Genomic DNA, 27404 nt, shown 5'->3' with positions numbered 1-27404 from the left:
ATAGGAGTTAGTCCGTTCAGCTAAGGGGATGATGCTGGACTAAATGACGATTGCAGGGCAGGCACTATAATGTTGAGCAGGTGCAGACATACTAAATTATTTGGATTTAGTTCACAGGCTGAAATAGTAACACCTCTCTTAGTGTATCTTTCCTCTGTTCTCAGTCTACTTAAGCTCATTGCTTTATTCTATCTTATTGTGAACTTATAAAAGAGACATAATTGTACACAGTATAAAGATGAGGAAATTGTGGCACTAAGTTGGTAAGCTATTTGTCCAAATGTATAAGGTTTGCTTTCCACGGAGACTGAGCTGTGATTCAATGGCTAACTCTAGGCTTCTTGCCTCAGCATGACACTGTGTACTAAGAATTAGAATTTGCTTCCTGCTCAGTTTCTCTCAAAGGACTTTCTGGGGATCTCTTACACCAACGCCTACTTCTATAGCAGACTATTTGGGCTGGAACCCAGGACAGATAAGGCAATCAGTGCTTGGTAAAGGTGACTTGATGCTAAAAATATACCATTGTACTGGAACTGTGAACAGGTAGCCTTTCCTTTAAAAAATTATGGTGAAAATTTAGGAGCAGTGTGGACCAGAGTTTAGATTTCTGACTCACATGAGATTAGGAGGAATGGAGGAAGAGCCTGAAGGGCACTAAAACAAGCACCATGGAGAGCTCCTGGGGTGGCAGCTTTCCTCCCAGGATCCATTTCAGCTCAGTTCTTTGTAGCCTGCTAGGTGGGATGCAGATGGATCTCCCTAGCTTAAGGGTGCTGGTTTTCTAAATACCTCCCTACATTTAAAGGCCATTCAGGCTACTAACATGGCACATCCATTACATACAGAATGTTACTCAATAGACGCAAATGGTATTTATTGCAAGTTCATTGTTTTTTCATAGATAGGAGTTTAGAACAGCAATCTCTATGTAGCCTTGGACTCCAAGGCATAAAAGATTTTATTATTCTCCAAATTGGTTGTACCTGCTATAGGTTTCTAATGATCCTTTCTGTTAGAAGAGTCAGAAGGTGTTGATAAACCTTTCTCTGAAAGTAGGGAGCTCTATACTCTTGGATTGTTGAACATGTAGGTTAATACATACAACATGCTAATTCCAAGATCCCAACTTGATGTCACTCAATGTAATCAGCAGGATAAGTATATAGCTGATTTCCCATGAGCCACTAAGAGTCAGCTGCGGCATACTATAAGGCCATAGTACCAGTTCTAGCCCATGAGTTATACATGTCATAAAAGATGCCATCTCTGAGTTGAAACAGACCCTTTCTTTTTACTAATTTGATATGCATTTTGCTGTTGTTTCTTCTGCTAAAGTGACTAAAAATGTTCCTGGTAAAAAATTGAGCAGAGTACCTATCACCCAAGGTTTTGTGAATATTAATAACAACATAATGCCCTTATAATAAGCCAGTGAGAATTCCTAGTAGCACTAATTGAGTTAAAATTTAATTAACAGAGCTAGATTTCATTTCCTACTCTTAAAGAGTTGTGCTTTTTCATAAATTAACAAATGTAGTCAAAGCTAAAGTCAAAGCAAAACCTACAAAATAATTATATATGCATATCAAATGAAGATACAAGATATGACAAATGTACTTAAGAGGCAGTTACTTAACTAATTAATCTTTTGTGCCAGCAACCCTTTAAATAGCTTTCTGGTCTTTCATTCAGCCGTTACAGTAGTAAGTAGCTATCATTTTTGTCAGATTTTTTAAGGTTAAAGAATGTTCTGAGATCACAAAGTTAATGAAAGGTGGATCTTGAACTAAAATAGATACCCACCTCTTTTTAAATATTTGCTCTCAAATGAGATGTCATTATTTCCAAATTTAAGAATATGATTGTTTTCATTGAGAACTTCTGTGATACAGGCGTCATTTCAGCCATAAACATATAATAATGCCAGCTTATTTTACATGTCATTCTATTGGGCATTGCCTCTTTAGATGAATACACCAGCAAGGAAAGAAATGTTGTCTAATCATAGAATGAACTCAGTTTAAACACACACAGACACACAAACACAGACACACACATTCATATATATTTACGTGCAGCAAAATTTGTCTCTGCTCAAGTGAACAGATCTTTTTTGAATAAAAAAATCCATGTAGATAACATTTTGATATTGAAAGGGCAAAATAACTGGATAGTTTTCTAGGAAAAGCCTGTGATAACGGGTTCCATTGCCCCAACCACTAAGTCAGTGCTACAGGCAGAGTTGTCTGCAGACATTCATAGGCCAAGGCGAGGAAGATTTGAGAACTCTCAATGTGGTCCTTTGGAGACCTAAGAGTGCTGTACTAATGACTCTTAAACACACATATGCCAGTTGGCTATACTGTGATTTGCAAAACAGACTCTCTCATAAAAACATTCTGAATTGAATGAATACATTCTTCTAATGACACTGACATTTCCTTGCATAAGTCTTATGCAATTATACAGACAAACACATAGAAATCATTTACAAAAGTTGTTTGCATAGTGGCTTCTTTGATGTCAGCATAAACTAAAATACCATATTTGATTAATAACAAAATCACAAATACTTAAGTAAACAAATATTGAACTTCAATAAAATTTCCAAACTTTACAATGCTAGGGAATAAAGTACTTCTTATATTAAATAATGTGTTAGATAATTTCGTGCATGAGTATCTTTTCAACTCCTCCTCCTCCCCCCCCGACCCTTCCAGTGCCCCCCCTACATCTCAAATTCATGACCTCAGCTGGCTGTGGTGGCTGGTGCACACCTTTAATCCCAGCACTCATGGTGGCAGAGGCTGGAGGATATCTGTGAGTTCAAGGCCAGCATGGTCTATAAAGAAAGTCCAAGGCTACACAGAGAAACCCTGTCTCAGAAAAAAAAACTGTCACATTCATGACCTCTTCTTTAGTTATTAGTATTATATGTGTGTACCTCTATACACACATAGACACATACATATACACACATATAGATATAAATACATCCTGTTGAGTCCATTTGTAAGTGTGTTTATGTTCACCTCTCTTTTAGGGAGCTGGTCGCTGGAGAAGACTGAGCCCTCTCTCTCAGCAGCATTAATTGTCTATAGCTCTTCATCTAGGGTTAGGGCCTTGTCAACTGATGTTGTCATTGTGTATGTCTTTTTAGGCAGCCATATTAGCCTGTAGAAAATGCATTAGTATGCACTGAAAATTAATATAACCATCTAAACCAAAATATTTCTTCCAGTCTTAGAATCTCAATATAGCTATGTGATATGGAATATTCTCTTCTGTACTTAGGGTGTTATCTAGGAACAGTTTATCCAAATTTACTTAATGGAAACATACCCCAGGGGATGTGTTAAATTACAAATGATTACACTGATAATCCTAGGCTAATAGAAACATTTTGTGTTATCTAAATCTATTATTTAATATCGTCATAGCGAGTTTCCCTTAAGTAGAAGGAGACAAAACTTGGCTCAGTGGTAATAGACTTATATAGACTATGTAGCTATATATTAGCTACAGCTGTCTGAATGGAAAATTCATATTGCTTCTCAGAAATAAGATCCAAGATTTGTAGTTCCCATATAAATGGAAACTTTGGGGCATAAAACGACTTTCTCTCCTGTTTTTAATAAAATTTTGTGTTCTTTTCAGTTGCTTCTGTTAAGTATGTTTTACCTACATCAGAGGCAAGTTAAAACATTTGCATCATATATATGATCAGACAAAGGAATTGACTCATTGTCTGTGTAAAAAGGTGCCCAAAAACATCATAGTAAAGTGTTTGCATAATAAAGCACAAGAGAAAATAAGAAGCCACTCTAGTAGCATATCTGGTGCTATCTCAGAAAAATGGGAATAGGGCTTCCTCAAGACCCAGCTATTCCACTCCTTGGAATATACCCAGAAGATGCTCCAGCACACAACAAGAAAATTTGCTCAACCATGTTCATAGCAGCCTTATTCATAATAGCCAGAACATGGAAACAGTCTAAGTGTCCCTCAATAGAAGAATGGATAAAGAAACTGTGGTACATATACACTATGGAATACTATTCAGCTATTAAAAACAAGGAATTCCCGAAATTTGTGGATAAATGGATTGAGCTAGAAATGATCATAATGAGTGAGTTAACCCAGAAGCAGAAAGACTCAAATGGTATATACTCACTTATATCTGCATATTAGCCCAAGGGGCATGTCCCACGAAAGCCTTCACTTACCAGGAAACTGAGACAGAGGAGAGGACATTCTAGTGGGACTCTAGATGAGAGAAGCATGGGAGAAAGGCAAAGTAGAAGGATCCAAAGGGTCCTAGAAGCTTACAAGTAGAACATTATGATAGGCAGGTTTGGGCACAGGAGTCCCGCTCAAACTAAGGCACCAGCCAAGGACAATACAGGGGGTAAACCTTAAACCCCTACCCAGATCTAGACAATGGACAGAACACTCTCCACAGTAGAGTGGAGAGTGGGATATTACTTTCTCACATACTCTGGTGCCTCACCTTTGACCATGTCCCCTGGAGGGGGAGACCTGGTGGCACTCAGAGGAAGGACAGCAGGTTACCAAGAAAAGACTTGATACCCTATGAACATATACAGGGGAGGTAATCCCCCTCAGGAACAGTCATAGGGGAGGGGAATAAGGGGAAAATGGGAGGGAGGGAAGAATGGGAGGATACAAGGGATAGGATAACCATTCAGATGTAACAAGAATAAATTAATAAAAGAGAGAAAAACAACAACAACAACAAAAAAAAAATCATGGGTATATTAAAGTCCCGGATTTCAACTCAACTCAAGGCTAAGTAAATCTACTACTGTCTTAGACACTGTCGAAGTAAACATTAATTTCTATTCATAAATGTTTATACAGTTTTTATTTGGGCACTGTGGCTTCTCTGGTGATAAAACTGTAGCAACAATAACTAGAGAGAAAAATACTACAGAAATAAATATGATAGTGGAGAAAATTTAATCTAAGAGAGGTACAGAGAGATGGTATTTTAGGCCACATCTGACAAGACTTGACTAAAGTGTTGGTATTTGAGTTGAACCTTGGAGGATAGTTTCAAGTCAGAATGAAAGGAAAGTCATTCTAGGGAGAAGGAACTTCTAGAAGAAATAAAGCTAGGTGCAATGGTGCCACAGGCCTTTAATCACGGCACTCAGGAGGCAGGCATTCCTCTGAGATCTAGGTCAGCCTGGTCTACATAGTAAATTCCAGGACAGACAGACCTACACAGTAAGACCTTGACTTCACAAAACAAAACAAACAAAGCATGGGGCAAAGGAGGGGTTAACAAGACGAGCTTAAATTTAAATAATTAAATTTGACTACAGTGTAAATGTAAGTGCTACAAAATAACCAGAAGATTGGTTGAGGCCAAACCACATGGTTTCTCAGTATCTTATGGTCATAAAACAGACTGTTTTTCATCCTTGGAATTAAGTGCTATTTGAAATATTTAAAAACCATTATTAATTTGTCTGATAGAGCTGGCATTTTCCAGATAGTGTAGAGCAAAAGAGATAGCAGGCAGGATACACTATCTAATCTCGGTTCTCTTCTTGAGAAAGCACACATGCAGAACATTTGTCATTCACCAGCTGTCTAAAAGGGAGATCCAATGTTAACAGCAATATTTATGTCAGTATATATAACTCCATTTATTTTATATCATGCTGATAGAGTATTTTGACATTTCATATAGGAGCAAAATAAGTTTATTACCTGTAAGTTGCATTTTAAAGTTTACATTTCGTTTAATTATTACTGCCATTAATTGTAAACTGGGAGCAATGTTAACCGGAAGTGGTGGTTCTTTAGTGAGTAGAATGAATTTTGGGCAATGTAAAAATAGATACCATACTTTCTCCCTCCCTCCCTCCCTTTCTCTGTCTCTGTCTCTGTCTCTGTCTCTGTCTCTGTCTGTCTGTCTGTCTTTCTGTCTGTCTCTCTCTCTTTAGCATTCTCTTAATTATAAGAGACTGAGCTTAGACACTTGTCTAAACAGAGATTATATTGCTTCGTCATCTCTTTACTCTCTTTACTTACAGGCCAACCCTTGGAACTCCTCTGTGCTAATTATCAACTAAATATGCTTAGTACACATTAAGCAGATAGCATGAAACATAGCCAAATGTAGACACTGAAAATTGATGGCTGAGGAAATAGGCATGCCAAGCGCAAGACAAACTGCAGTTACATTGGATCATTCTTCTAGGCAAGAGCTTTACTAGAGGAAAGATCACTGGTAGCAATCCAAATCACCTGGAAGAAGGTTCAAATGCCCCAGAACAAACTACTGCTAAAGTGGTATCATTTGCATATATCTCACAGCCAACAATGGATGCCTAATTGTTACAATTCAGAAAGCACCTGACTGCCAACTCAGGGCACTGCTGACTTAGGTCATGCTTAAATTAAATCATCTGCGGCATAGAGACTTGAATTTCATAGTCCTTCCTACTGTGGTTAAAAAAAAAAAAAAGACTCAGCACATCACATTGTGGGTACATTGATTGATCAAAATAAGTTTAACATCAATTTTAGCTATGTTTATTCAAGGTACCATAGCAGAAAAACACTTTATGGTTGCCACCAGTGCATCCAATATACACTGCACACTTACTATGTGCAAGGAAAGGAGTGAATAAAACAGTTGTGACAATTTATGATCCATTCGCTAAGAAACTGCCAGATGATATTTACACTGCTTTTGTCCCTACTCTCTCATTCAAGATCATGCGGTCCCCACCAAAATGTACTCTAAACTTTATAGTCTCCCTTAGGGCCTAGAGCTCTGGGAATAATAAATGTTCTGACGCTTTAAGGGGATTATGGTGCAAACTGTAATTCTTTTAAATGAGAAAATTAATGTTCATATTCTTTGAACATAAAAAAATCTGCCTGGCATGGAAAATCCTCTGTGAATTTCTGTGCTGCACTATCCCCACATGCACGGGCATTCACAGCACTCCTGTAACTCGAATGCCTGTCCCATGAAGCCCATTTATTATGTTGGGAAGCGATGAAAGAGAAAACCACTGTTGCAGGTACCCTCATAGGATCCTGGAGCAAAGCTGCTAAGGATGCTGCTGGCAAGCAGGGAGACCATAGGCAAACACGCGGATGAAGCACACTTTGTGAAGCCCGCTCCTGTGGTGAGCATTTGGAGTTTTTGCCTTAATGGTCTGAAAGCTGCTCATGAGTGGTGTGAAAACCACTGCAGAACAACCTTTTCCTGCTCTTGGGGAAAACCCTCTTACACATAAAAATGCGGATGTTTGAGTGGACGGAGACTAGAGTAAAAGTCTGAGAAATGCTGGCAAACACCCTGATTACCCACCACTGCCAATTACACACAAAAATCCATGAAAACGTCACATCCCCGATTCATGATATCCTGAATTTTGACTGCATGTTACATTCTTCACTCCATATTGACTCTGTATGTGTGTGTGTGTGTGTGTGTGTGTGTGTGTGTGTGTGTGTGTGTGTGTCCTTTCAGATAATTCAAGGAAACAAATGCTATTTTTATTTCTAAAAATGACTGTACATCTAACCAATAGTGGTATGCAACAGTTCTTGAGACCTTGCTTTGCACTACGTCATATATTTCTGCTTACTTTCTTCTCAGCCCAACTCTGAGTCACGTGACAGAGGAGGACAGCAAGGAATAGACAAGTTCTGCTCCCAGAACTGTGAGTGCTGTTCAACCCCACACAGTTCCAACCAGAGCCCACAGCCCTAACTGTGGTTTTTCATTGGCTTCATGGCTGCTGGTTTTGGAAGCAAGAGATGGATGGGACCACCATCAGTCCTCAGATCTGATGATAGGAAAACTGCCCAAGAATTTTAATCCTTATTGAAGAACATCACGGATGCCCATGGACACCAAAACAATGCCACCCAGCTCATGTGCCCAAGACCTCCCACACACCATTAACAGTGTTCCCCATGATGGCAAGAATATATAAATAAGCTATTTTATATACTTTATAAAACATGCCAATATAAAAATAAAATAGCAAACAGAGTGCAAAACAGCAGTACCTTCACTGTCCACATTCCAGCATCGGGCTCTTTGACATTCACCACTTTGGCAGAGTTATGGATGTTTAACAGCTCGTTCAAGCCAAATCCCTTTCTTATCAGCTTCCCTGAAAGACAAAACAAAGGTAGAAAGCATGATTTCTCTCCCAAGTAAAGAGCTAGGCTAACTTAACATGCACAAGTCTTTTAGAATAGGATCAAATTTCACACAACATAGGTTTCTTTTACTAAGTACTATATACATTGCTTAACATATATACTCATGTCCACAGTTCAAAATGTTTTATCTGTATCTAAAATATACTTAATTGTTGGCTTCTGGGCAGCACAGCTGAGGTAACAGGGTCCTCGTTTGTTCTGTGTTTGATGGTAAGGCAGAATGGATAAGCTGTCACCCTAGTTCTAAAGCTGGTCCAGAGAACAACTGACACGTTACTAAGATGCTAACATGCAGGCACTAGAGACAGGTAGACTGCAGAGTGGCAAAACCCACACCAGAATACAGGTCTTTCTGGAGGTCAGCATAGATGCTCCTATCATGAGCGTCCTCTGCAGAAAGAGCAGCACCTTAGGCAGTTTTCCATTGGGTACAGGAGAAGGTGGCCTATCAAAGGATAATTAGAGAATAACATTGTAACCAAGTGCATGGTACTATCTCCTATCTGCCTAATACTTACCTTCAATAACTACTAGTTGGAATCAAAGGGGAAAAATAAATAAAATAGAACTGAACCTTAATTTCCCACATCCAGCTTCCCTGTGCTATATTTACTTGGGTGGGCATTTTAAATAATCAAAAGACTGACCATCATTGTGCGCCCAGAGAATCTTTAAAGCAGTTGGAACACATCACAGTGAGTTCAGCTCTTCAGGGTAGCATGGGAGTTATTACAGTGTGTGGAATGTGGCTGCAGCAGGCAAATGCAACGCTGAGACCAGCGCTCTGTGAGCCTTGAAAAGGAGGGTTTTACACCCTTTGTAAGTCTCAGTGTTTTGCTAGCATGGACGCAGACTCTGAGCAATATTTCATATGCTTACAGAAAATTATGTCACACTCTTATGGGAGTTATTTGCTTCTACAACACAAATAAACAATATAGTCACCCCCTTCTCCTTTATAAATATTTACAAGCAGAGAAAAGGTGCAGCAGACACCAAAACCACAGTAGAAATGAAACGATTCCATCAGAACCAGTAGATATGCTTAATGTAATGTGAGGAAAAATGACATTCTTTTATTCTCAGATTGGTTTTCCAGTATGAGTCTCATCACTTTCAACCAGTAGCAGAATTACAAAGATCTTTTCATAAAATACAAGTGAGAAAAATGTAAGTTAAAACATTCATTCATCCACTAAGAATATAATTTATTTTGGCAGCACTGGGGATTAAAGTGAGAAACTTGTACACATTAGGCAAGTGTTCTACCGTTGAAATTTAGCCCTAGCCTAAATTTATTTATTTGTTTGTTTGTTTATTATTTATCTGTTTGTGCGTGTGTGTCTGTGTGTCTGTGTATGTGTATGATGTATGTGCCTGTGTCTGCATGTGAACACTGGCACACAGGTTCACAGGTTCAAAGGCCACTCGGTGTTATCAGTGTCAGCTCTGGTCTTTTCCCTTGATGTTTTGATGCAAGGTCTCACATGTTATTTGCCGCTGCTGATGATGCCAGCTCCATGGCTTCCGGGTATTCCTCCCGGCTGCCTCCCATCTTGCCCTGGGAGTACTGGGTTTGTAGACATGTGCTACTATGCTTGGCTTATTATGTAAGTCCCATGTGTCCAAAGTCAAGCCCTCCCTCGTGCTTTTATGGCAAGCACATTACCCAACAAGCCATCTCTCTCTCTCCATTAAATTTGACTTTTATGGCAAGCACATGTTCCTTAAAAATTAAACCTTTCTACAAAATGACAGTGAAAAGCCAGAAAGCTGTTTTGAAAGAAAAGTTATTTTAGTGGTTTGTTCAAAAAATGAACATAAGATGTCCAATTTTACAGAATAAATTACTATTAAATCTATACAAATTAAAATATTGCCCTGAGGACATAGTTCAGAGGTAAACCACTAGACAAGCAGGTATCAGACCCTGAGTTCAATCTCCACTACTGAAATAATGATGTTTGTGGCATTATTATATATAGTGTTATATAAAAATACCATAACATAATACATATTTAAATATTTTTCATGTGCATCATTAACTAGAATAGATTTCATGAACGCAATTTGTTTAAATGTGAGAAGTTGTAACTTGTTCATTCTCATGTTAATTCAAAACATTCAAAACTAATAACTTTCTTCTTTCAAACATCTATAGTCACTTATGAATGGTTTGGACTTATTTAGAACACTGGAATTAACTGGCCAAGTGTGCAGAAAGTGTCCTTCCCTGTTCTTCTTACTTAATAATCAGTGTTTGATTCATCTCACCGAAAGGATTGCGAATTTCAATCACAGGAGAAGGGCCACTCAGGGACACGGTAACTTCTTTGAGGCTGGGATCAAAAGGAATTTTCCAAGTATTTACAGCCTGTTCCAAATGATCGGTGGATAAGAGGTGAACTTTGGAGGCCTGGACTGCTTCTTCCACCCACTTCAACACCTGTGGGAGAAAAAGAAAAGCGTGAAAAAGAAAAGTGAGTGACATTTGCAGGTCAGCCCACTTCTGGTTCAGCACCTGGTCAGTGAAGCCCTGTCTGAAGCTCTTCCTCAGCTGGTGTGAGGCTTGGCTGTTCCTTAACAAAGACACACCTTAACCCCACCTCCCTGTGCTGTAAAACACATTTAGCCTACTTTCCAATTCCAAATTTTCCATCTTGGATGACTATTGACAATTAAACTTCAGGGTTAAACATCATGAGATGAAACCCAAAGAGGCATTACAAATAATCTTCTATATATGAAGAGAAATGGAGAGAACCCGTCTTTAAAAGGGATTTTATTCATTCTGGGCAAAAACTTAAAACTATACCACTTTAACATTTTGCCAAATGGAAATTGGGAGGGTTTAATATTGTAAATAGTATTAAAGTAGTTTTGGTATTCTACTTTTGGAAAAATAGTTTCATCGTTAATAAGATAGTCCTTTTGTGATCAAATGAATAAATACCTCAAATAGTGGGGAAGGCAACCAAAAATTTAAAGAATAGAAAGTATTTCAGCTTCAAATAAACTTCAAGAGTGCAAAGAACAATAGTCCTTAGGAATATATTACAAGATTAAATTCTAAAAAGGTCTGAATGAGGCAAATACCCACTTCATATAATTTTTACAACAAATACAACTCCCCTGTTAGACAAATGGCACATATTTAGCGGATCTTAATTCAACCAGTTCTCAGTTGTGGCCATAGTTATTTATGTCACATGTGTGCTTGACATGCCCCTTTACTTCTTAGCATCACCTTTTTATTAGGCACTAGACCCTAAACAGAATTAACTACTAAACAAAGCTAAAATCTTTTTTAAAAATTTAAATTTATTAAATTTCAGTGCAAGCAGTAACAAACTAAGTGCTCAAGCAACAAAAACTGTTCATATTCCCTATACAAACATCCTTTCACTTTGTTTGTTGTTTTCCTCCTAAAGAGTATAGAAAAGAGGAAAATACATTAGTATAATTAGTAAGGTCAGACAGTTGTGCTCACTCTATAAATAAATGTGTGTTGTCTAAGATTCTCTCACAGGTATCCTATATCAATAGACATATTTATATTCAATATTTAGTAACAGCTTTTCTTCTCTGAACTGGTATTCAATGAATTTTTTGCTTTTATTATGTATCATTTATTTTTCACACATATTCCTGCCATTGCTCCAAGCTAAAAATCACATACATTTCTATGTGTATTTAAGACCAAATGGTGTGTGAAAAAAATATTAAAAGTGGCCTGTGTGTTAATGGTAAAGAGAGTGGTTATAGTAATGACAAAAATAATGTCTTTTGTTTGTTTGTATATTGAGATAATGTTTCAGGTCTCCCAGCTGGCATTGAATGCACTACAGACTTAAGGCTTGCCATAACATCTGGTCATTCTGCTTCCACTTGCAAATGACAGGATTATAGACATACCACCGCCACGGCCAGCCTGATGCTGCTCTTAAATAAGAGAACGCAGGAGAAAACAATGAATGCTTGCTGGAGTATGGAAGCACCATCACACTCTTCCCATATAGCTAACACTAAAATAATATTAGTTTGTTCTTCCCTAAATAAATATTCTTTTGTTCTTCTGATTATGCATTTCAATAAAAATATTATAGGTAAATTAAAAAACATATGGAAGACAGGTGGTTTCTGTAAAAAAAAAAAAAAAAGGAAAAAGTGAATTCATGGTACATAGCAGGGAGGACATGAACAAATGTTTAAGAATACCACAGAGAAGCTGGAAAGAGGAGTGACGTCATCTAGGGAAGTGCTCACATAAATGATAAGCTGAGGAAACCAGGACACCACACACCAAGATGCGGCATGCCCATGCTTATTGCAGCACTGCTCACTGTAGCAAAGATGAATGAGGAAGAAAATGTGGCACACAAACCTAATGAAGTTTTATTCAGAAGTAAAAGCAAATAAAATTGTGCCATTTGCAAGAAAATGGATGGAACTGGAAGATCATTGGGTAAAGCAAAATCAACCAAACTCAAAGACAAATATCACATGTTTCCATACATGCCAGATAGATTTTATATGTGCATGTATATAACACACACAAACACAAACACACACACCAAACATATATATATATATATATATATTCATACATACACATACATACATATATACACACATACATACATAAAAGGACTATGCAGGTGATAAATGTGTCTAAAGATAGACAGATAGGAAAGGAAAGGATAATGAAGGAAAGAAAGACAAATATTGCGTGTTTTTCTCATATGTAGATTCTAGATTGAAATACTCATACATTTATGAACATATGACACAAAGGCAGAAAGAAGCCTATAAAGGACATTGAAAGAGACCAGCAGGTGAGGAATTGAGAAAAACAGGAAGACAATAAGGGAGGAAATGTGAACAAAGTACAATTATATAGATGTATATATATGGACACACACATATACATATATAGATGACAGATATAGATAGATAGATGGAGGCATACATGCATGCATACATACATATGTACATATATAGATAGATGACCACAGAAACCATTAATTTGTGCACCTAATAAAACTGTAAAAGGACAATGACACTGGAAGCATCTCGTGAATGCATATTCATAAGCCAGGATTAGGCCTTTTTATTTCTTGAAAGTTACTAATATACTTAAAGTACAAGAGTAAAATTAGTGCATTTAAAAGAAAACTCATGCTATCATAAATGACTTCAAAAGAACATATGTTCTATAAATCAAATGATATATTTCCTTCAAGTTTAACTGTCCAAAGGACCTGGATTTTCCATATAAAATTACAAATATACCAACAAAAATTTGCAAAGAAGCAGATGCTGTTGTTTTAAGAGTTTTTTAGTAATTTTTCACAATTGAATATGAAAGTATTACTGCTTCTTCTCATCAAATCACCCCACATGACAACATAAACCAGGCCAACTGTAACTAATATTTGACATCTCTAGAACATATGAGGTAATAATCAGTGTTGACATTTTTATGAAAAGGGCTGTAAAGATTTGCTTTGCTCCAGAAAACACAAAGGACTGATTTAGTGTCTGAGAATGCAATCAATAAATCTAAGCAATAATAAAAACCAATTTACAGTCTGAAAATGAAAAGGGAAGGGGGGAAAAAGATGAGCGAACCAACAGGACATCTATTCTACAGGAAAGACCGGCATAGCCATAACTGGTTCTCAGCTGAAAGGTGGGTAAGGCTCAGGAATCGAGGACCACTAAAAGTCCATCACGCCTATCAAGGGCACAGGAAAAGGAAGGAACCTGCACACAGTGCTGTGGAGATTGTAAGCTAGTGCGGTCTCTATTGGATATCGGTGCAGAAATCTATGATCTAGCTACCATATGTCCCACTCCAGGTATGTATCTGAAATAGATCTAAATAAGCATACCAAAGGGATTCCTGGGCGTCTGTGCTCACTACAGCACTGTTCACCTCTATGCTGCGCAGGAAGCCTCCAGGGGAAAGAGACAACGTGGTACTTAGACGCACTGGCATCTTCTCCAGCTCAAGAAAATGAAGGTAAGTCATTGACAGGGAAGTGAATAGAAGTGGAGATCATTACACCAAGTGAAACAAGCCAGGTTTCTAAAGATAAATATTACGTTTTTCCCCTCCTTGAAGCATAGAATAAAAAGTTTCAAAGAAAAAGTCTCTAAAACATGAAGGTTAAGAAGGGACTACCTGGGTGGGAGGAAGGGCCCTAAAGGGAGGGTGAAGCCAAAGAGCATAATAGGGGAAATGACAGACAAGTGTCATATGTTTACTCACACATGCAAAATAGAGTTAAGATATATTCACATAAGACTTGAGCAGAAACAGGACCACTGAGGGCACAGGCCAGTGGGAGGAGACTAGGGACAAGAGATGGTGTCAGGGTACTGACTATAAGACAGTGTCACAGTGAAAAGTCTTTATTTTATATGCCAATTTTAAGAAATATTTTTAAGGAAGTACAAAATAAAAAGACATGCACAGCATCTTCAGATTAGCAATAAAGCGATTCTGTTAAGTAGAACCACTGTGAAATAATTTTATGTATGCTCTCCAGTAAGCTAACAGTTTGTCTCTGTGTGCTTCCAGAAATACATCTATCCTTCAAATACAATGTAGCAAGATTATGCATTACTGGAAACCTATCCAAGTCCTAAGCACTCTTAGGGAAATGACGGCCTTCCTAAAGCATTTTTTCCTAGGGCAAGTGTGTTCAGACACTACAGAATACAAACAGGTGCTAGACACATTTAATATCGCTTCCAATTCATCAATGCAACATTTATGGGATTTTCGCAGAGAGATTACCCTGTATCATAACCATACTTTTTCGGGAAAGACACAGTGCAGACTCTATCAGGAGCCTCAGATCACTCCATTCGCTATCCATCCCTAAGAAACGCCTCATTGAAAACAGATGTGAACAAGAACATATCGATGCGAGCTGCAGAATGAGCCCTGAGGTTTCTGGCTTCTCCGGTTGCCAGCTAGAAGGCAGAAACATCGCTAATTGTCTGACTATGGGGAACATTCTCATGAGACTGAGAATGATCTATTATAACGACAAAAGGAATAAAACTAAAGTAAAGTGAGAGCCTTTGGGTTGCACATTGCTATCAACACAACACTTTTTCAAGGCGCTAGGGAACCACTGGTAGCACTTTTTTTGTTTTAATGTAAAAGTTATTCTCTAGCTATTCCTAGCAATGTATATATGTTCAACGGACCTTGGAGACAGACCAAAGAATCTAGCTCCTTAATTTGATAGATGAGAAAAATCATGTCTGAAGTGAGTTCTTGTATTGTTTTAATCTACTCAGACTCCTGCTGGCTACATTTTTACTTAAGTTCCTTGTGTTCATGAAGTTGCTCTTGCAGTTCAAAGATTTTTGCAGCCCATACAATGATCAACACTTGTGCCTAAATTCTTATTTAATCTGGAACGAGGCACTGGTGTTTGAAAATTACATGCGTTGCTGTGTGTGGTGAAATACAAAGCAGAAGTGAAAGAGAACTCTTGTGCACATATTAATGAGCAGAACCTGGGTAGTTCCGTTCAGAACGTGTTCTAGTTTGATGTTTGATACTGTGATAAAACACTGACAAGAGGCGACTTACTGGAAGAAAGTATTTATTAGAGCTAGACTTCCAGGTCTCAGTCCATCATGGAGTTAGAATAGGAATTCACAGGCAGAAACCACAGAGGAGTGCTTTTTACTGGCTCACTCCCTTCAGTCTCTTGCTCAGCTTGCTTTCTTATCCAGCCCAGGACCATTTGCCAACTAGGCCAGGTGCTGCCCACAGTGGGACAGACCCTCTGCATCATCTAATAATTAACACAGACACGTTCCCATGCCAGACTGATCTAGACAATTGCTTGGAGACACGTGAACTAGCATTGCTTAGCAACGGGTGTATCTGCAGTGTTTCTTACATGCACATGCCCCCCAAGAGCTTCGCACCAATTTTCACAAAAGCCCCTGAACATAAATTCCATGCACAATTATCTCTATTTTACAGATGAATAAGAGTGAGTTGTTACCCATGCCAAAGTCTGTGCAAGTCACAAAATTAGCAACAAAGCAACATGTGCCATTTGGTCCCAATGTCCTTGTCTTCCCCATTTAAAAACATCAGTTCTCAAGAGTGAATCAAAGAAGAAAAGGCAGCTGGAGAACACTAAAGATCAGTGCAGACGTCTTAAAACAAACGGCGTGCAGAACACAATGGTTTAATTGGTGTATGTTTGAATAACATTTTAATAGTAAATAGGCAAGAACTGAACAATTTAAAACTATTAAAGCCTTCATTCACATCAATACTATGTTTAGTGTGAAGAAGACTTGCTACATTCTGTGACAATCATTCTGTTAAAACTATGTACTGCACTGCTGGTGGGCTGCCCTGGCCCTCGTCTGGCCTGGATGAGCAGGGGAATATTCTGGTCTGGATTCAAGTTCATTTCTGTGTTGTAGTATAAAACGGAGCCCATAATTCTCAATTTTCTTAGACACCACTAAGGACCTAGTAAACATATATGTGTGTAAACTATATGTGTCATGCATAAACTGTATGTGTCAAGGAGGCTATCAGAAATAGGGACCTGAAGTGCAGTCAGAGGAACTGAGGTCATATAGTACAACTTAAGGACATTAAGTTCTGCTTGCATTCCACTCCACCACGAACTTAGATGAAAGCATGTATGTCATTCTCAGAACATACTCTTTAGAGTTAACTGCGTGATGGCTCAGAACTAATCTTTGAAGTAAGGTTCCTTTGGTTCTGACTCTCGGAACTTTCAGGTTTTGGTTTATTCCACATGCACATATGTGCATCAACACCTAATGCACTGCTGATGCCCTCAGGAATGTCCAGATGCATGCTAAGGAGATCACTGTAGATAAATGACTTGATTTCTGACTTTATAAAACTAAGGGTTTGGCTAATTTGTGACTATTTGTAAGAATATGTTCACTGAGAGTGCTAAAAGATTCTAATGCCACTGCTTAAGACCTTAGTGAGTCTCTTTTACAGATAAGATCCAGTTGTATTACCCTCATGTATTGAGTTCCCATTGGAAAAATTTATAATAAGCTTTACTAACAATATGATAAGTATAGTTGGTGATTCATTGCAAATGGTGTTAGGCAAAATCAACACTTTGTGGACTGAAGAGATGGTTCAGCACTTAGAGGCACCTGTTGCTAAGGCAGATTGCTTAAGTTGTATCCCTGGAACCCATGTGATGAAAAGAGTAATTACTTCTGTGCCTGCAAATGAATATTTCACACACACACACACACACACACACACACACACACACACAGACATGTGTGCACACATGCACAGAGATGGAAGGAGGAGAGGGAGAAGGAGAGAGAGAGAGAGAGAGAGAGAGAGAGAGAGAGAGAGAAACAAGGAGATGGGTGGGAAAAATAATGTAAAAAAGATTGATGGTACAACTAAAATTTTATCCAGTTCACATCCGTTAGAGGGGATTTAGTTCAAAGGGTCTGATGTTTAGGTTTAATTGTCAACTTGACACAATCTAGAGTCACCTGGAAAAAGTGACTCAATGCTAGATTGATTGTGTAGATGAGGTTGGCTTCTGGGCACATGTGTGTGCAGTGACTATTTGTTTTAATTACATTAATTGATGTGGGAAGACCCAGCCAACTCTGGGCATCTCTCTTCTATGAGCTTGGATCCTGGACTGTGAAGAGTGGAAAAGTTGAATTAGCAGATGGACATACATGCAAACAGTTCTCTCTGCTGGTGACTGTGGATACGATAGGATTGTTTTGAGCTCCTGACACATTTGACTTTCTTCCCAAAGTTGCTTTTTCTCAGGGAGTTTTACAACATTCATATCATAGAAATGAAGATAGAACAAAGGCATTGAAAACACTATTGTGATTATTGTAAATTGGCCATACAAGTACTCAGAATGTGTGTTTCACTTGGGACTTCATTTGGGTGAGTTTCACGGAGCTTGAGTTATATCTCAATAAAGTTCTTTTTCTTTTAAGGAAACGTGGGCTCAACGGGGACCCTGGAGATGTCTTCAACTCAGTGAGCACCTAAATCTTATGTAAAGTTGCCATATTTCCTGCATGACGAAACCACATTAGCAGGCAGCAGCTGACAAAACAGAAGTGCACTTCAGACACGCTTGAAGGGTGAAGTCATCCCACTGGTTATTTTAAACTATCGCAGTGTATTTCACTAATTTATCTTCATAAAATTCCTCTGACACAGTTTTAGCAAGTTATAGATGATAAAAGAAAGCTAGCTTGCCAGAAAATACAGCTTATTTAAAACAATAAAATACAGAAGATTGACTTTATCATATGCTTTTGCCATTAAATCATTTCGTTTAGAATAGGCAAATTTCAGAGTTCAGCCAACCCATTTTCACTCTTACTGGTTTTTTTTCTTCAAGAAATGACTTTCAAATAAATAAAAGTCAGATAAGTGTGTGTGTTCTCATACAACATACATATAGCAATTAATCTTTCATTGTTGTATACTCTAAAAGCAGGAAGATATTCAGGCTCTCTATGAATAATAAAATATCTTAATAAATCAATATTCATGTTCTCTATGAATAATAAAAGAACACTTAGAGAGAATGTTTGAGGATTTTTGAAGATTCTTTTCCCAGGCTATTTATCTCTTTCCAGTTCACCTTCTTTGTTCATCTACACACACACACACACACACACACACACACACACACACACACACACACAGAGAGAGAGAGAGAGAGAGAGAGAGAGAGAGAGACAGAGACAGAGACAGAGACAGAGACAGAGACAGAGACAGAGACAGAGACAGAGACAGCGACAGAGAGGACTATGAGTAATATCAACTACTAAAATAAATGGTAATTTATAGTAACCAAGAAAAGCAGATATTCATGTGCCCAGATCGGCTCTACTTCTCAGCTTTTACTAGAAAGAAACTGTGGGTCTGGATACTATCAGTCCCCTAAGGCTGTCCTCATTGGTGGAGCTATGGAGAAACTTTTGGAGATGGTGCCTATCTAGAGAAAAGTTGACCACTGGAGACATGCCTTTAAAGCTTGCCCTGGCTCTCTGTCCCTCCCTCCCCACATGCTCTCTTCTTTATTTCTTTCCCTCTACTTTCACCTCCCCTCTCTTTCCACTCTTCTTCCTCTTCTTCTCTCTCCCATCCCTCTTTCTCCACCCTTCCTCAGTCTCCTCCCTTCTCTTTGTCCTTCCTTCCCCTACCCTTTCTCTCTATCCCCCTTTTCCTTCCCTCACCCCCTCTCTTTCTTTCTCCACTCCTCTCTCTCCTTCCTTCCCCACCCCTCTCTCTCTCCATTCCTCCCTCACCTCTCTCTATTTCTGTCTCTCTGTCTGTGTCTCTGTGTGTGTGTGTGTCTGTCTGTCTGTCTGTCTCTCTCTCTCTCTCTCTCTCTCTCTCTCTCTCTCTCTCTCTCTCTCTCCTATCCTATCCTATCCTATCCTCTAAACAGTAAGAAATTCTACATTAACTGATGTTCAGTCCAAACTCACGGGGCCAGGCAATTTAAGCCTCAACCTTTTGAAACTGTGAGTAAATTAAATTTTTGCTTTTTTATGCCATTTGATCACCAGTATGCAAAAGTAACCGACAAAGAAACTGCAATGAAAGACTGTCTGGCTCATGCTTGGTATGTGAAAGTCTAAATGGTCCTTTAGAGCATTTAAATAGTTAACGTTAGCAAGATCTTCCCCAAATACCTCAAGGTGCAGATCTGGTTCTTGACTTTAGAGAGGAAACTTAACCAATTAGATCTAGTTGGAAGGAACACTCATTCGTTAGAAGAAGATACATATGACTGATCTCAAAAGGCTAACTATCTTCCTCAGCATAAGTCATTGAGTCAGGACACTTACTCCTCAGTGGATCCTAGAATGTAAATCACAAGCACATTATTGTTTTGATTGTTACTCCTTAAATAGCACTACATACCATTCTTGGAATGTGCCAAGTTGTAACTCAGTTTTTTATGCCCTGTAAAATTTGGTGCTTAATTTTTTAGTAATACACTTCTAATATGACTTCAAGATGGCACAGGAGCTAAAATTCTATGCATGTGGCTACTGTAACATTGTAGCATGGATGGAGTTTTCTGTGTAGCCTTTGTGCTTCATTTCTACCTTTACAAGAAATCTTAGGGTGTTTTTTGTTTGTTTGTTTTCTTTTGTTTTTTAGATTTTAAAGACAGGGTCTCTCTGTGTAGCCTTGGCTGTCCTGGACTCACTTTGTAGACCAGGCTGACCTCGAACTCACAGTGATCTGCCTGCCTCTGCCTCCAGATGTGCACCACCACATCTGGCTGAAATCTTAGATTTTATTAGAAAAGAAGCAAATGAAGGAAAGGAGGAGAAAAGAAAGTAGGAAAGAAAACAAATTAATAGATTTTGAGTAATAAAACAATCAATCCTAGAAATCTAAAGATGACAACAAAATTGTTAGCATAATTTCTATTTTTCAATTTTCCAATTTTCTCTAACTTAAAATGTTAATTCACTTTGCTCTTATGTGTTTACCAAGTTTAGAAACAAGACAGAGGAAGCCATTTAGATACATTAAACATTTTAGAATATGATTGATTAACTCAAATTCACAACGGAAGTACTCTTATTAATGAGATGGAAAATCTTATTAGTCAATAGACTATAATTCTTTCATCACTAATTAAGACCATACAGGTCTAAAGAGACCCCACTCTGTTGATTGAGGCTCCCACACATTAGACAAACCTTGATTAGCAATGCAGACATTGGTTTTAATAACTGTTTCCAAGTTTCCAGGTTGATGTGCACACACTCTAATGACAGGCCTGGGTTCTGTAGAACCCAACTTTTAAAGTAGATATAAAAGTAGTTATCTTAAAGAAGAAAATAGTTCAAATATGCTTTTAATTTTTAACAGCTTACAAATATTGCAATTTTGCAACACTCATAAAATGAAAGTCATTTTTATATTATCTCACAAACATCTGACAAAAAATATTTTTTTCTCTGAGATGCGTACTCTTTGAGTGTCTGTGCGGCAAAAAAAAATAATTCTATTTAAAAATGAAAAATAATCCAGTCTTTGATATTAACAGTTTTTAATTTCTTAGCTGAAATGCATTGAAATGTCAAAATTCATATACATCTGAATAGATTACATACCATTTGTAATATAACTAGAAAAGTTAATGTGAAAAATTAACCACAGTCATCCCAGTGCTGATGTAAGCAAGAGACATATTGATAGAGACAGGAGCATTAGTTAGCTACACTTTTAAATGTCTTACCTCAGTCTTAAAAATACAGTCTTAAAAACATGATGCTTGGGTTTACCCTCATATTCCCATTTCCACCTGATAGCCTTGTGCCCTGCTACCATCCGCTCCCCTTTAGAGCTCCTTTCTCCTCCAGCCTCTTATGGTCTCTTTCACTCTCAAAGCTATTTCAGTTACTACAGGTTACATGCACATTTACAATTAGATTCATGGTTAGGAACAACAAATAAGGAAGATGATGTTGCATTTACCTTTCTGGTTCTGGGCTACATTACTCAGTGTAATTTTTTCCAGCTCCATCCACTATCAATATTTTTTCATAACTTTACTTTTCTTTGCAGATGAATAAAATTTCATTGTGCACATGTACCACATTTATTCAATAAACTAATCAGTTGAGTGGCATTTAGGTTGTTTTTATTTTCTTGCTAAGATTAATAGAGTAGCATGTCAAGTATATTAGAGTAGTAGGATATTTAATCCTTTGGGAATATGACAAGGAGTGGTGTGGTTGGGTCTGCTTTAACTTTTTGAGAATTGTCAATATTGAGTTCCATAGTGGAAAGTGCTATGCAAACTTTTAAGGGAGAAAAATCAATCAAAACTCCTCCTACCAGCTATAGAGCCTATGAACCACAGTGATAGCTGCTGGGCAAAATATCTCGAGTGGTGAAACAGAGGCATTTTTATCATAACAGAAACCAACAGGTGGACTTGACACATGTTCTGTATGAAAATATGTATGCCTAGGATTGTAAACCTGATGAAGTCCCTATGGCTAGAATGACCATAGATCCTAGGGGAGAACCTACTGAGGCCATTTCTCTAAACCAATATAAGTTTTAACTATATTTTAAATACTTTTATTCTTAAACTCATAAATGAGTATGACTCTTCTCCTTTAATAAGAAGATTCTTTTCACATAGTCATAACTGGTCAAAATCCATAGAACAAGTGCCATTGGGATGCCCATGTCCAACTCAGTCCCTACACCTAAGGCACAAGGAAAATGATGGTAGAAGGGACCATGGATTGTAGGAGGCAGACAACCAGGATCTCTGTTGTGAGGTGTTGTCTTCTGGACATGACAGGGATGCTGCTCTATAAAATCCCAACAATACAGTTGCCTAAACAAAGCCTGCTTAAGGATAACACCGTTTGAATGCCAACATGAGTGTGGGAATTTCACAAGATGTCACCCATAGATGAAGAGCTATGCTCAATAAACGGCTTCTGAGATAAGGTGAATCAACTTTTCCAAGGATGAGTGCCCTGAAGGGTTATCCAGTTGCAAGTCGTCATTCTTAGACACATGTGAATATGAGAAACACTAAATGAGATCCAAGGCTTATTTGTGTGTTCAACAGTGATTACTGAAGAAAAGATAATGAATTTGGAAGAAAATAAGGAGGGACATAGAAGGAGTTGGAGGGGAAGAAAGGAGTTGAAATTGTATAAATATAGCACTTATGTATGAACATTTCCAAAAAATTAAAATTTAAAGAAAAAAATCAATAAATAAAGGAAGCAATGCTCAGAAGTAAACAACTCACAAGTCTCAGAAGTTTCCTGAAACTTACAGGAATCACAGGGCCTTATCAAGATTATACAAGCAGTATAGAGTGCTAGGGACATATGAATCTCTGACTTGTTTATCTGCTATTTGTGATGAATGGAGCTTTAGGAATGCAGCTTTTGTAAATATCACCTAATCTGGAGTGGGTTTTTCGGTGATGCAGCTGCCTTTGAGTTGTCCATGCGCCTGTAAATATACTTTCACCTATACTCTGTAAGTAATACCAATAAAATCACTGGCTTACTAAGCAAAACATGGTAAGAATCATTACTTTGATATGACATTGGTGGTTTATCTGAGGGCAGAGAGACTCAATGTAAATGCCATGGAAGCAAAGAAACTGAGTAATAGAATTACCCATTCCTTCTTGAGACAAAGGCTAGAGAGGCTGGAGACATAAGAAGAAAGTCAGCACCTGGTAGACTGGCCCATAAGAGCCACTAGGATCATTTGGCTATCAACAGCTGATGTTCCCCATGAATATTAGAAACAGAAAGACAACAAAGGAAGGGCAGACAGAATGGAGAGTAACAGGCATAAGATAATGTTCCATAGCCATTTCACTGGCTTAGGTAGAGTCGTGTTCACATGAGAGTGAAGAAGTTAACTCAACAAGGACCTTGGAAACTACTGGTTTCCCCAGCCTTGCTGAGCTCTTAAATATGCACGATTGTTGTAATTGGTGAGGCTTTGGTTGATCTGATTAACTTGATAAACATTTGGATATATTGGATCCAGCATGCAAATCAGATCCATATAGCGATAAATCAATCTTGCAAGAACAAATCAGAAAAAAAAAATTCAGCTAGCTTAAAGGTGAGTGTGTCAGTACTTGTGCTGATCCAAAGCAGCTAAGGAAGAAAACAGCAGAAAGCTAAATGCTGTGCTGGTGAATATTCATAAGGCATTAAATCCTGAGCAGCAGGTCATGACACATACAAGTGACAAAATAATGCAGATGAAGAAGATGAAACTTGGCCAAGGGGTGGGCAGTAATTCCCCAGAGTGTGTGATATAAAGAACAATGGGCCAGGATGGTTCACTCAAACACAGGCTTGTTCAGCAGGCAAGTGTGGCTGATTGAAAGACATGGGCTACAGTGCTGGGTGGCCCGGAATCTCTCATACCCAATGATCTGGCTACAGCATCAGATACAAGAGCCTGAAAGCTTTTAGGCCTGAGCTATACCAAGTCGTACAAGCCACAGTACTGGGACTACCAAGAATAGAAGGTGCACAATAACATTGTGACAGTAGCGACACTGTAAAATAGGGAATTAGATGACTCATGGGAAATGTATGTAGATCACGGAAATGTAAAGGAGGTAGTGTTCCACGTGCGTTTCACTGTATCTAATATTGCTCTTTTAATGATATCTTTTTGTACCATATTAGAGTTTGCCAATGCTTTCTTTCAGCATTCACTTAGCATGCTGGAGACAATACTATGGACAGTTTTACAAATGAAGCACTTTCTTTCACGTTCCATTTGCAGGCTAAAACCTAGGGTTTGTTGCTTATACATAAGAAATACAAAAGCATGCTGCAACCGGGACTTGCTGAGACCCTGACCATCTGCCAAGGTTCCCACAAGCTAGGACCCATCTCCTACGATGAGCTTTAAGCGGGTGCTGTTTTAGCCTAGCTAAAACAGTACATCTCCTTATGTTTTGGTTGGCATTGTTAGTTTTGCATACATTAAGCTTCCAAGGCTTTCTACCTCTTCAGATCACAAACAAGGCTCCGATCTCCTGACTCTCACAGTGATGAGTGAATGGCTGAGGCTCCTTCCTCAGTGTCCTTAATTATTCCTCCCATGACTGCTTAAGTGACTTTCCTTGGTGAATCTAAGGTCCTAGATCACCAATAAATAGGACTACAGCTCATGCATGACCTTGCTTCTCTGAATTGTTTGGGCTCAATAAACTTTGATCGAACTCCTACCCAGACCTAGCCAATGGACAGAACATTCTCCACAGTTGAGTGGAGAGTGGGCTCTGACTTTCACATGAACTCTGGTGCCTCATATTCAACCACATCCCCTTGATAGGGAGGCCCAGTGGCACTCAGAGGAAGGATAGCAGGCTACCAAGAAGAAACTTGATACCCTAGGATCATATATAGGAGGAGGAGGTCCCCTTCAGCTACAGTCATAGGAGAGGGGAATAGGGTGAAAGTGGGAGGGAGGGAGGAATGGGAGGATACAAGGGATGGGATAACAATTGAGATGTAATGTGAATGAATTAAAAAAAAACTTTGATCGCACCAGATGCTCCACGTTCTGATTGCCTTGCTATATACACTGATGTATGTCCACTCAGGAAGGAGAGATTCACCACCCTCAGCATCACTGTCCATGACTGGGTGCCCAAACAATCTAAAATAAGTCAAGAGACCCAGCCCCTTCTAATTCACAATTCAGTTTTGACATTGACCACCCTATGATAAGCTCCATGAAGATAAAATGCACTTTTCCCTTTATTTTATGAGATTATCTGAAAAAAATAGGTAGAAAAAAATGATGATTGATCTTAAGCAAAATTAAATAGCTATAAAAAGGAAAAGTGAATGGGCTAGGTGAGAATGGGTCAAGAATTAAGAGGAAGGCCTTATCTCTGACCAGGAAGACAGAATTCAGGAGAGAAATCCCACATGAGAAAGCATCTTCTAAGAGCTTAGAAAATATACCATTTAAAGACAAATATAAATATTATTTTTTTCTAATAGTACACTCAGTATGTGTCAACTGAATACATAGAGAGGCACAGAAGATAGTTAACTCTGGTTTGTTTTTTCCAGAAAAGTGACTGATCAAGTACATTTGAAGCTAAGTATTGAAGGATGAGTAAGTGCCAAATGGACAAGCAGAAGAAGAGGATTTAAAGCTGAGAAATAGAAAGCACAAAGACTGTGGACTATCTGAAGACACCCAAGTGTCCCCGGTGGGTATGCATGGGGAAGAGGGGCAAAGAAAGAGATTGGAAAAGCATGCTCAAGGAAAGACCACGTCCTAAAGAACTATGGAAGTTGCTAATGAATTTTAGGTACAGAATGTTTCAAGCAAACTGTGGAAGAATATGAGTGACAGATTTGGGGGCTGCCAAGGAAAGATCTCAGGTACGAGGATCAGCAGCGTGGCAGCTAAAACATACAGTGAAAACAAGGTAAATAGAAATAATGGATAATCCGTGGTCATGGGAAAGAACAAGAAACAGATTCTAATGCTAGCTTGCAGTCAAGTTATTTAGGAAGCAATTTCATATGCAATATGAAGGATAAGGTGATTCTAGAATGACTCAGGCTTCTAAGTTACAAACCAAAACCACCGGTGGTGCAATTCACTTGTGACAAGAAATGCTAACAGAAAGTATTCCCAGGAGTACCTGACACAGATCCTGAGGAGGCCGAAACCTGGAAATTTAAAGGAAAGGGAGGAACTAATAGAATTTAAGCATGTAATTGAAATGTACTACAATGACAAAATATAGTGCCTTATAAATGATCACAATGTGAAAGGATATAATGTATGAGAGGAGAAAAAAAATGTATATATAACTATATATGATAATAAAGAAGTTAAAATAGTAGATAAGTTTAACCAGTTTACTTCAACTAGTACATAATGCCATTTAGAACAACCAGGAGAACGCAAGTTTCCCCATGAGCTGACACTATGGTTGAGTTTGGCCAAAGTTCTGAGTGATAAGTCCCCTGACTTTTTCCATTCTGTACACAGTGAAATGGTTCCTCACAATGCTCAACTATGCGTGTAGACTAGAGCCTAGCATGACTCTCGTCAGAGAGGCTTCATCCTGCAGCTGAGAGAAGCAGATGCAGAGACCCACAGCCAAACAGTAGGTGGCGCTCAGGGAATCCTACGAAAGTGGGGGAGAAATGATTGTAGGATCCAGAGGGGTCAAGGGCGCCACAAGAAAGCAGCTCACAGAATCAACTAAGCAGGCCTCACAGAGACTGAACTAGCAATCCCGGAGCCTGTTTGGCGCACGAGCTAGCTCATCTGCATATATGTTACGGTGGTGTAGACTGGTGTTTTGTGGGAATCCTAATATTGAAACCCAGGGTCTGTCTGTCTCTGACTCTTTTGCCTGCTTTTGGGACCCTTTTCTTCCTACTTGGTTACTGCCTCCAGCCTTAAGAAGAGGGGATGTGCTGATATTACTGCAGCTTGCTAAGCCATGTTTAACTGATATCCCCAGGAGGCCCGCCCTTCCTGAAGGAAACTGAGGAGGAGTAGATCTTGAGGGGAGGGGAAGTGAGGGCAGAACCATGGAGGAAAAGAG

At 38.6% G+C, this 27404-nt stretch overlaps 1 protein-coding gene across 3 annotated transcripts in view; it reads right to left on the bottom strand.

The window, feature by feature from the left end:
- The window catches only part of HMCN1 (hemicentin 1), a 494329-nt gene that overhangs the window by 249684 nt on the left and 217241 nt on the right, over nucleotides 1-27404 (bottom strand). For all 3 annotated transcript variants that reach the window (XM_084782016.1, XM_084782014.1, XM_084782015.1), the window contains exons 5-6: nucleotides 10501-10672; nucleotides 8068-8174 (exon numbers count right to left, since the gene is read on the bottom strand). In XM_084782016.1, the coding sequence (XP_084638142.1) occupies nucleotides 8068-8174; nucleotides 10501-10672 (279 nt within the window). The remainder of the gene's footprint in view (nucleotides 1-8067; nucleotides 8175-10500; nucleotides 10673-27404) is intronic.

This window comes from Acomys minous (assembly GCF_964271855.1).
Source record: "Acomys minous genome assembly, chromosome: 1".
NCBI lineage: Eukaryota > Metazoa > Chordata > Mammalia > Rodentia > Muridae > Acomys > Acomys minous.
The sequence above is the reverse complement of the archived record's forward strand: the minus strand, read 5'-3'. Positions and strand labels throughout refer to the sequence as shown.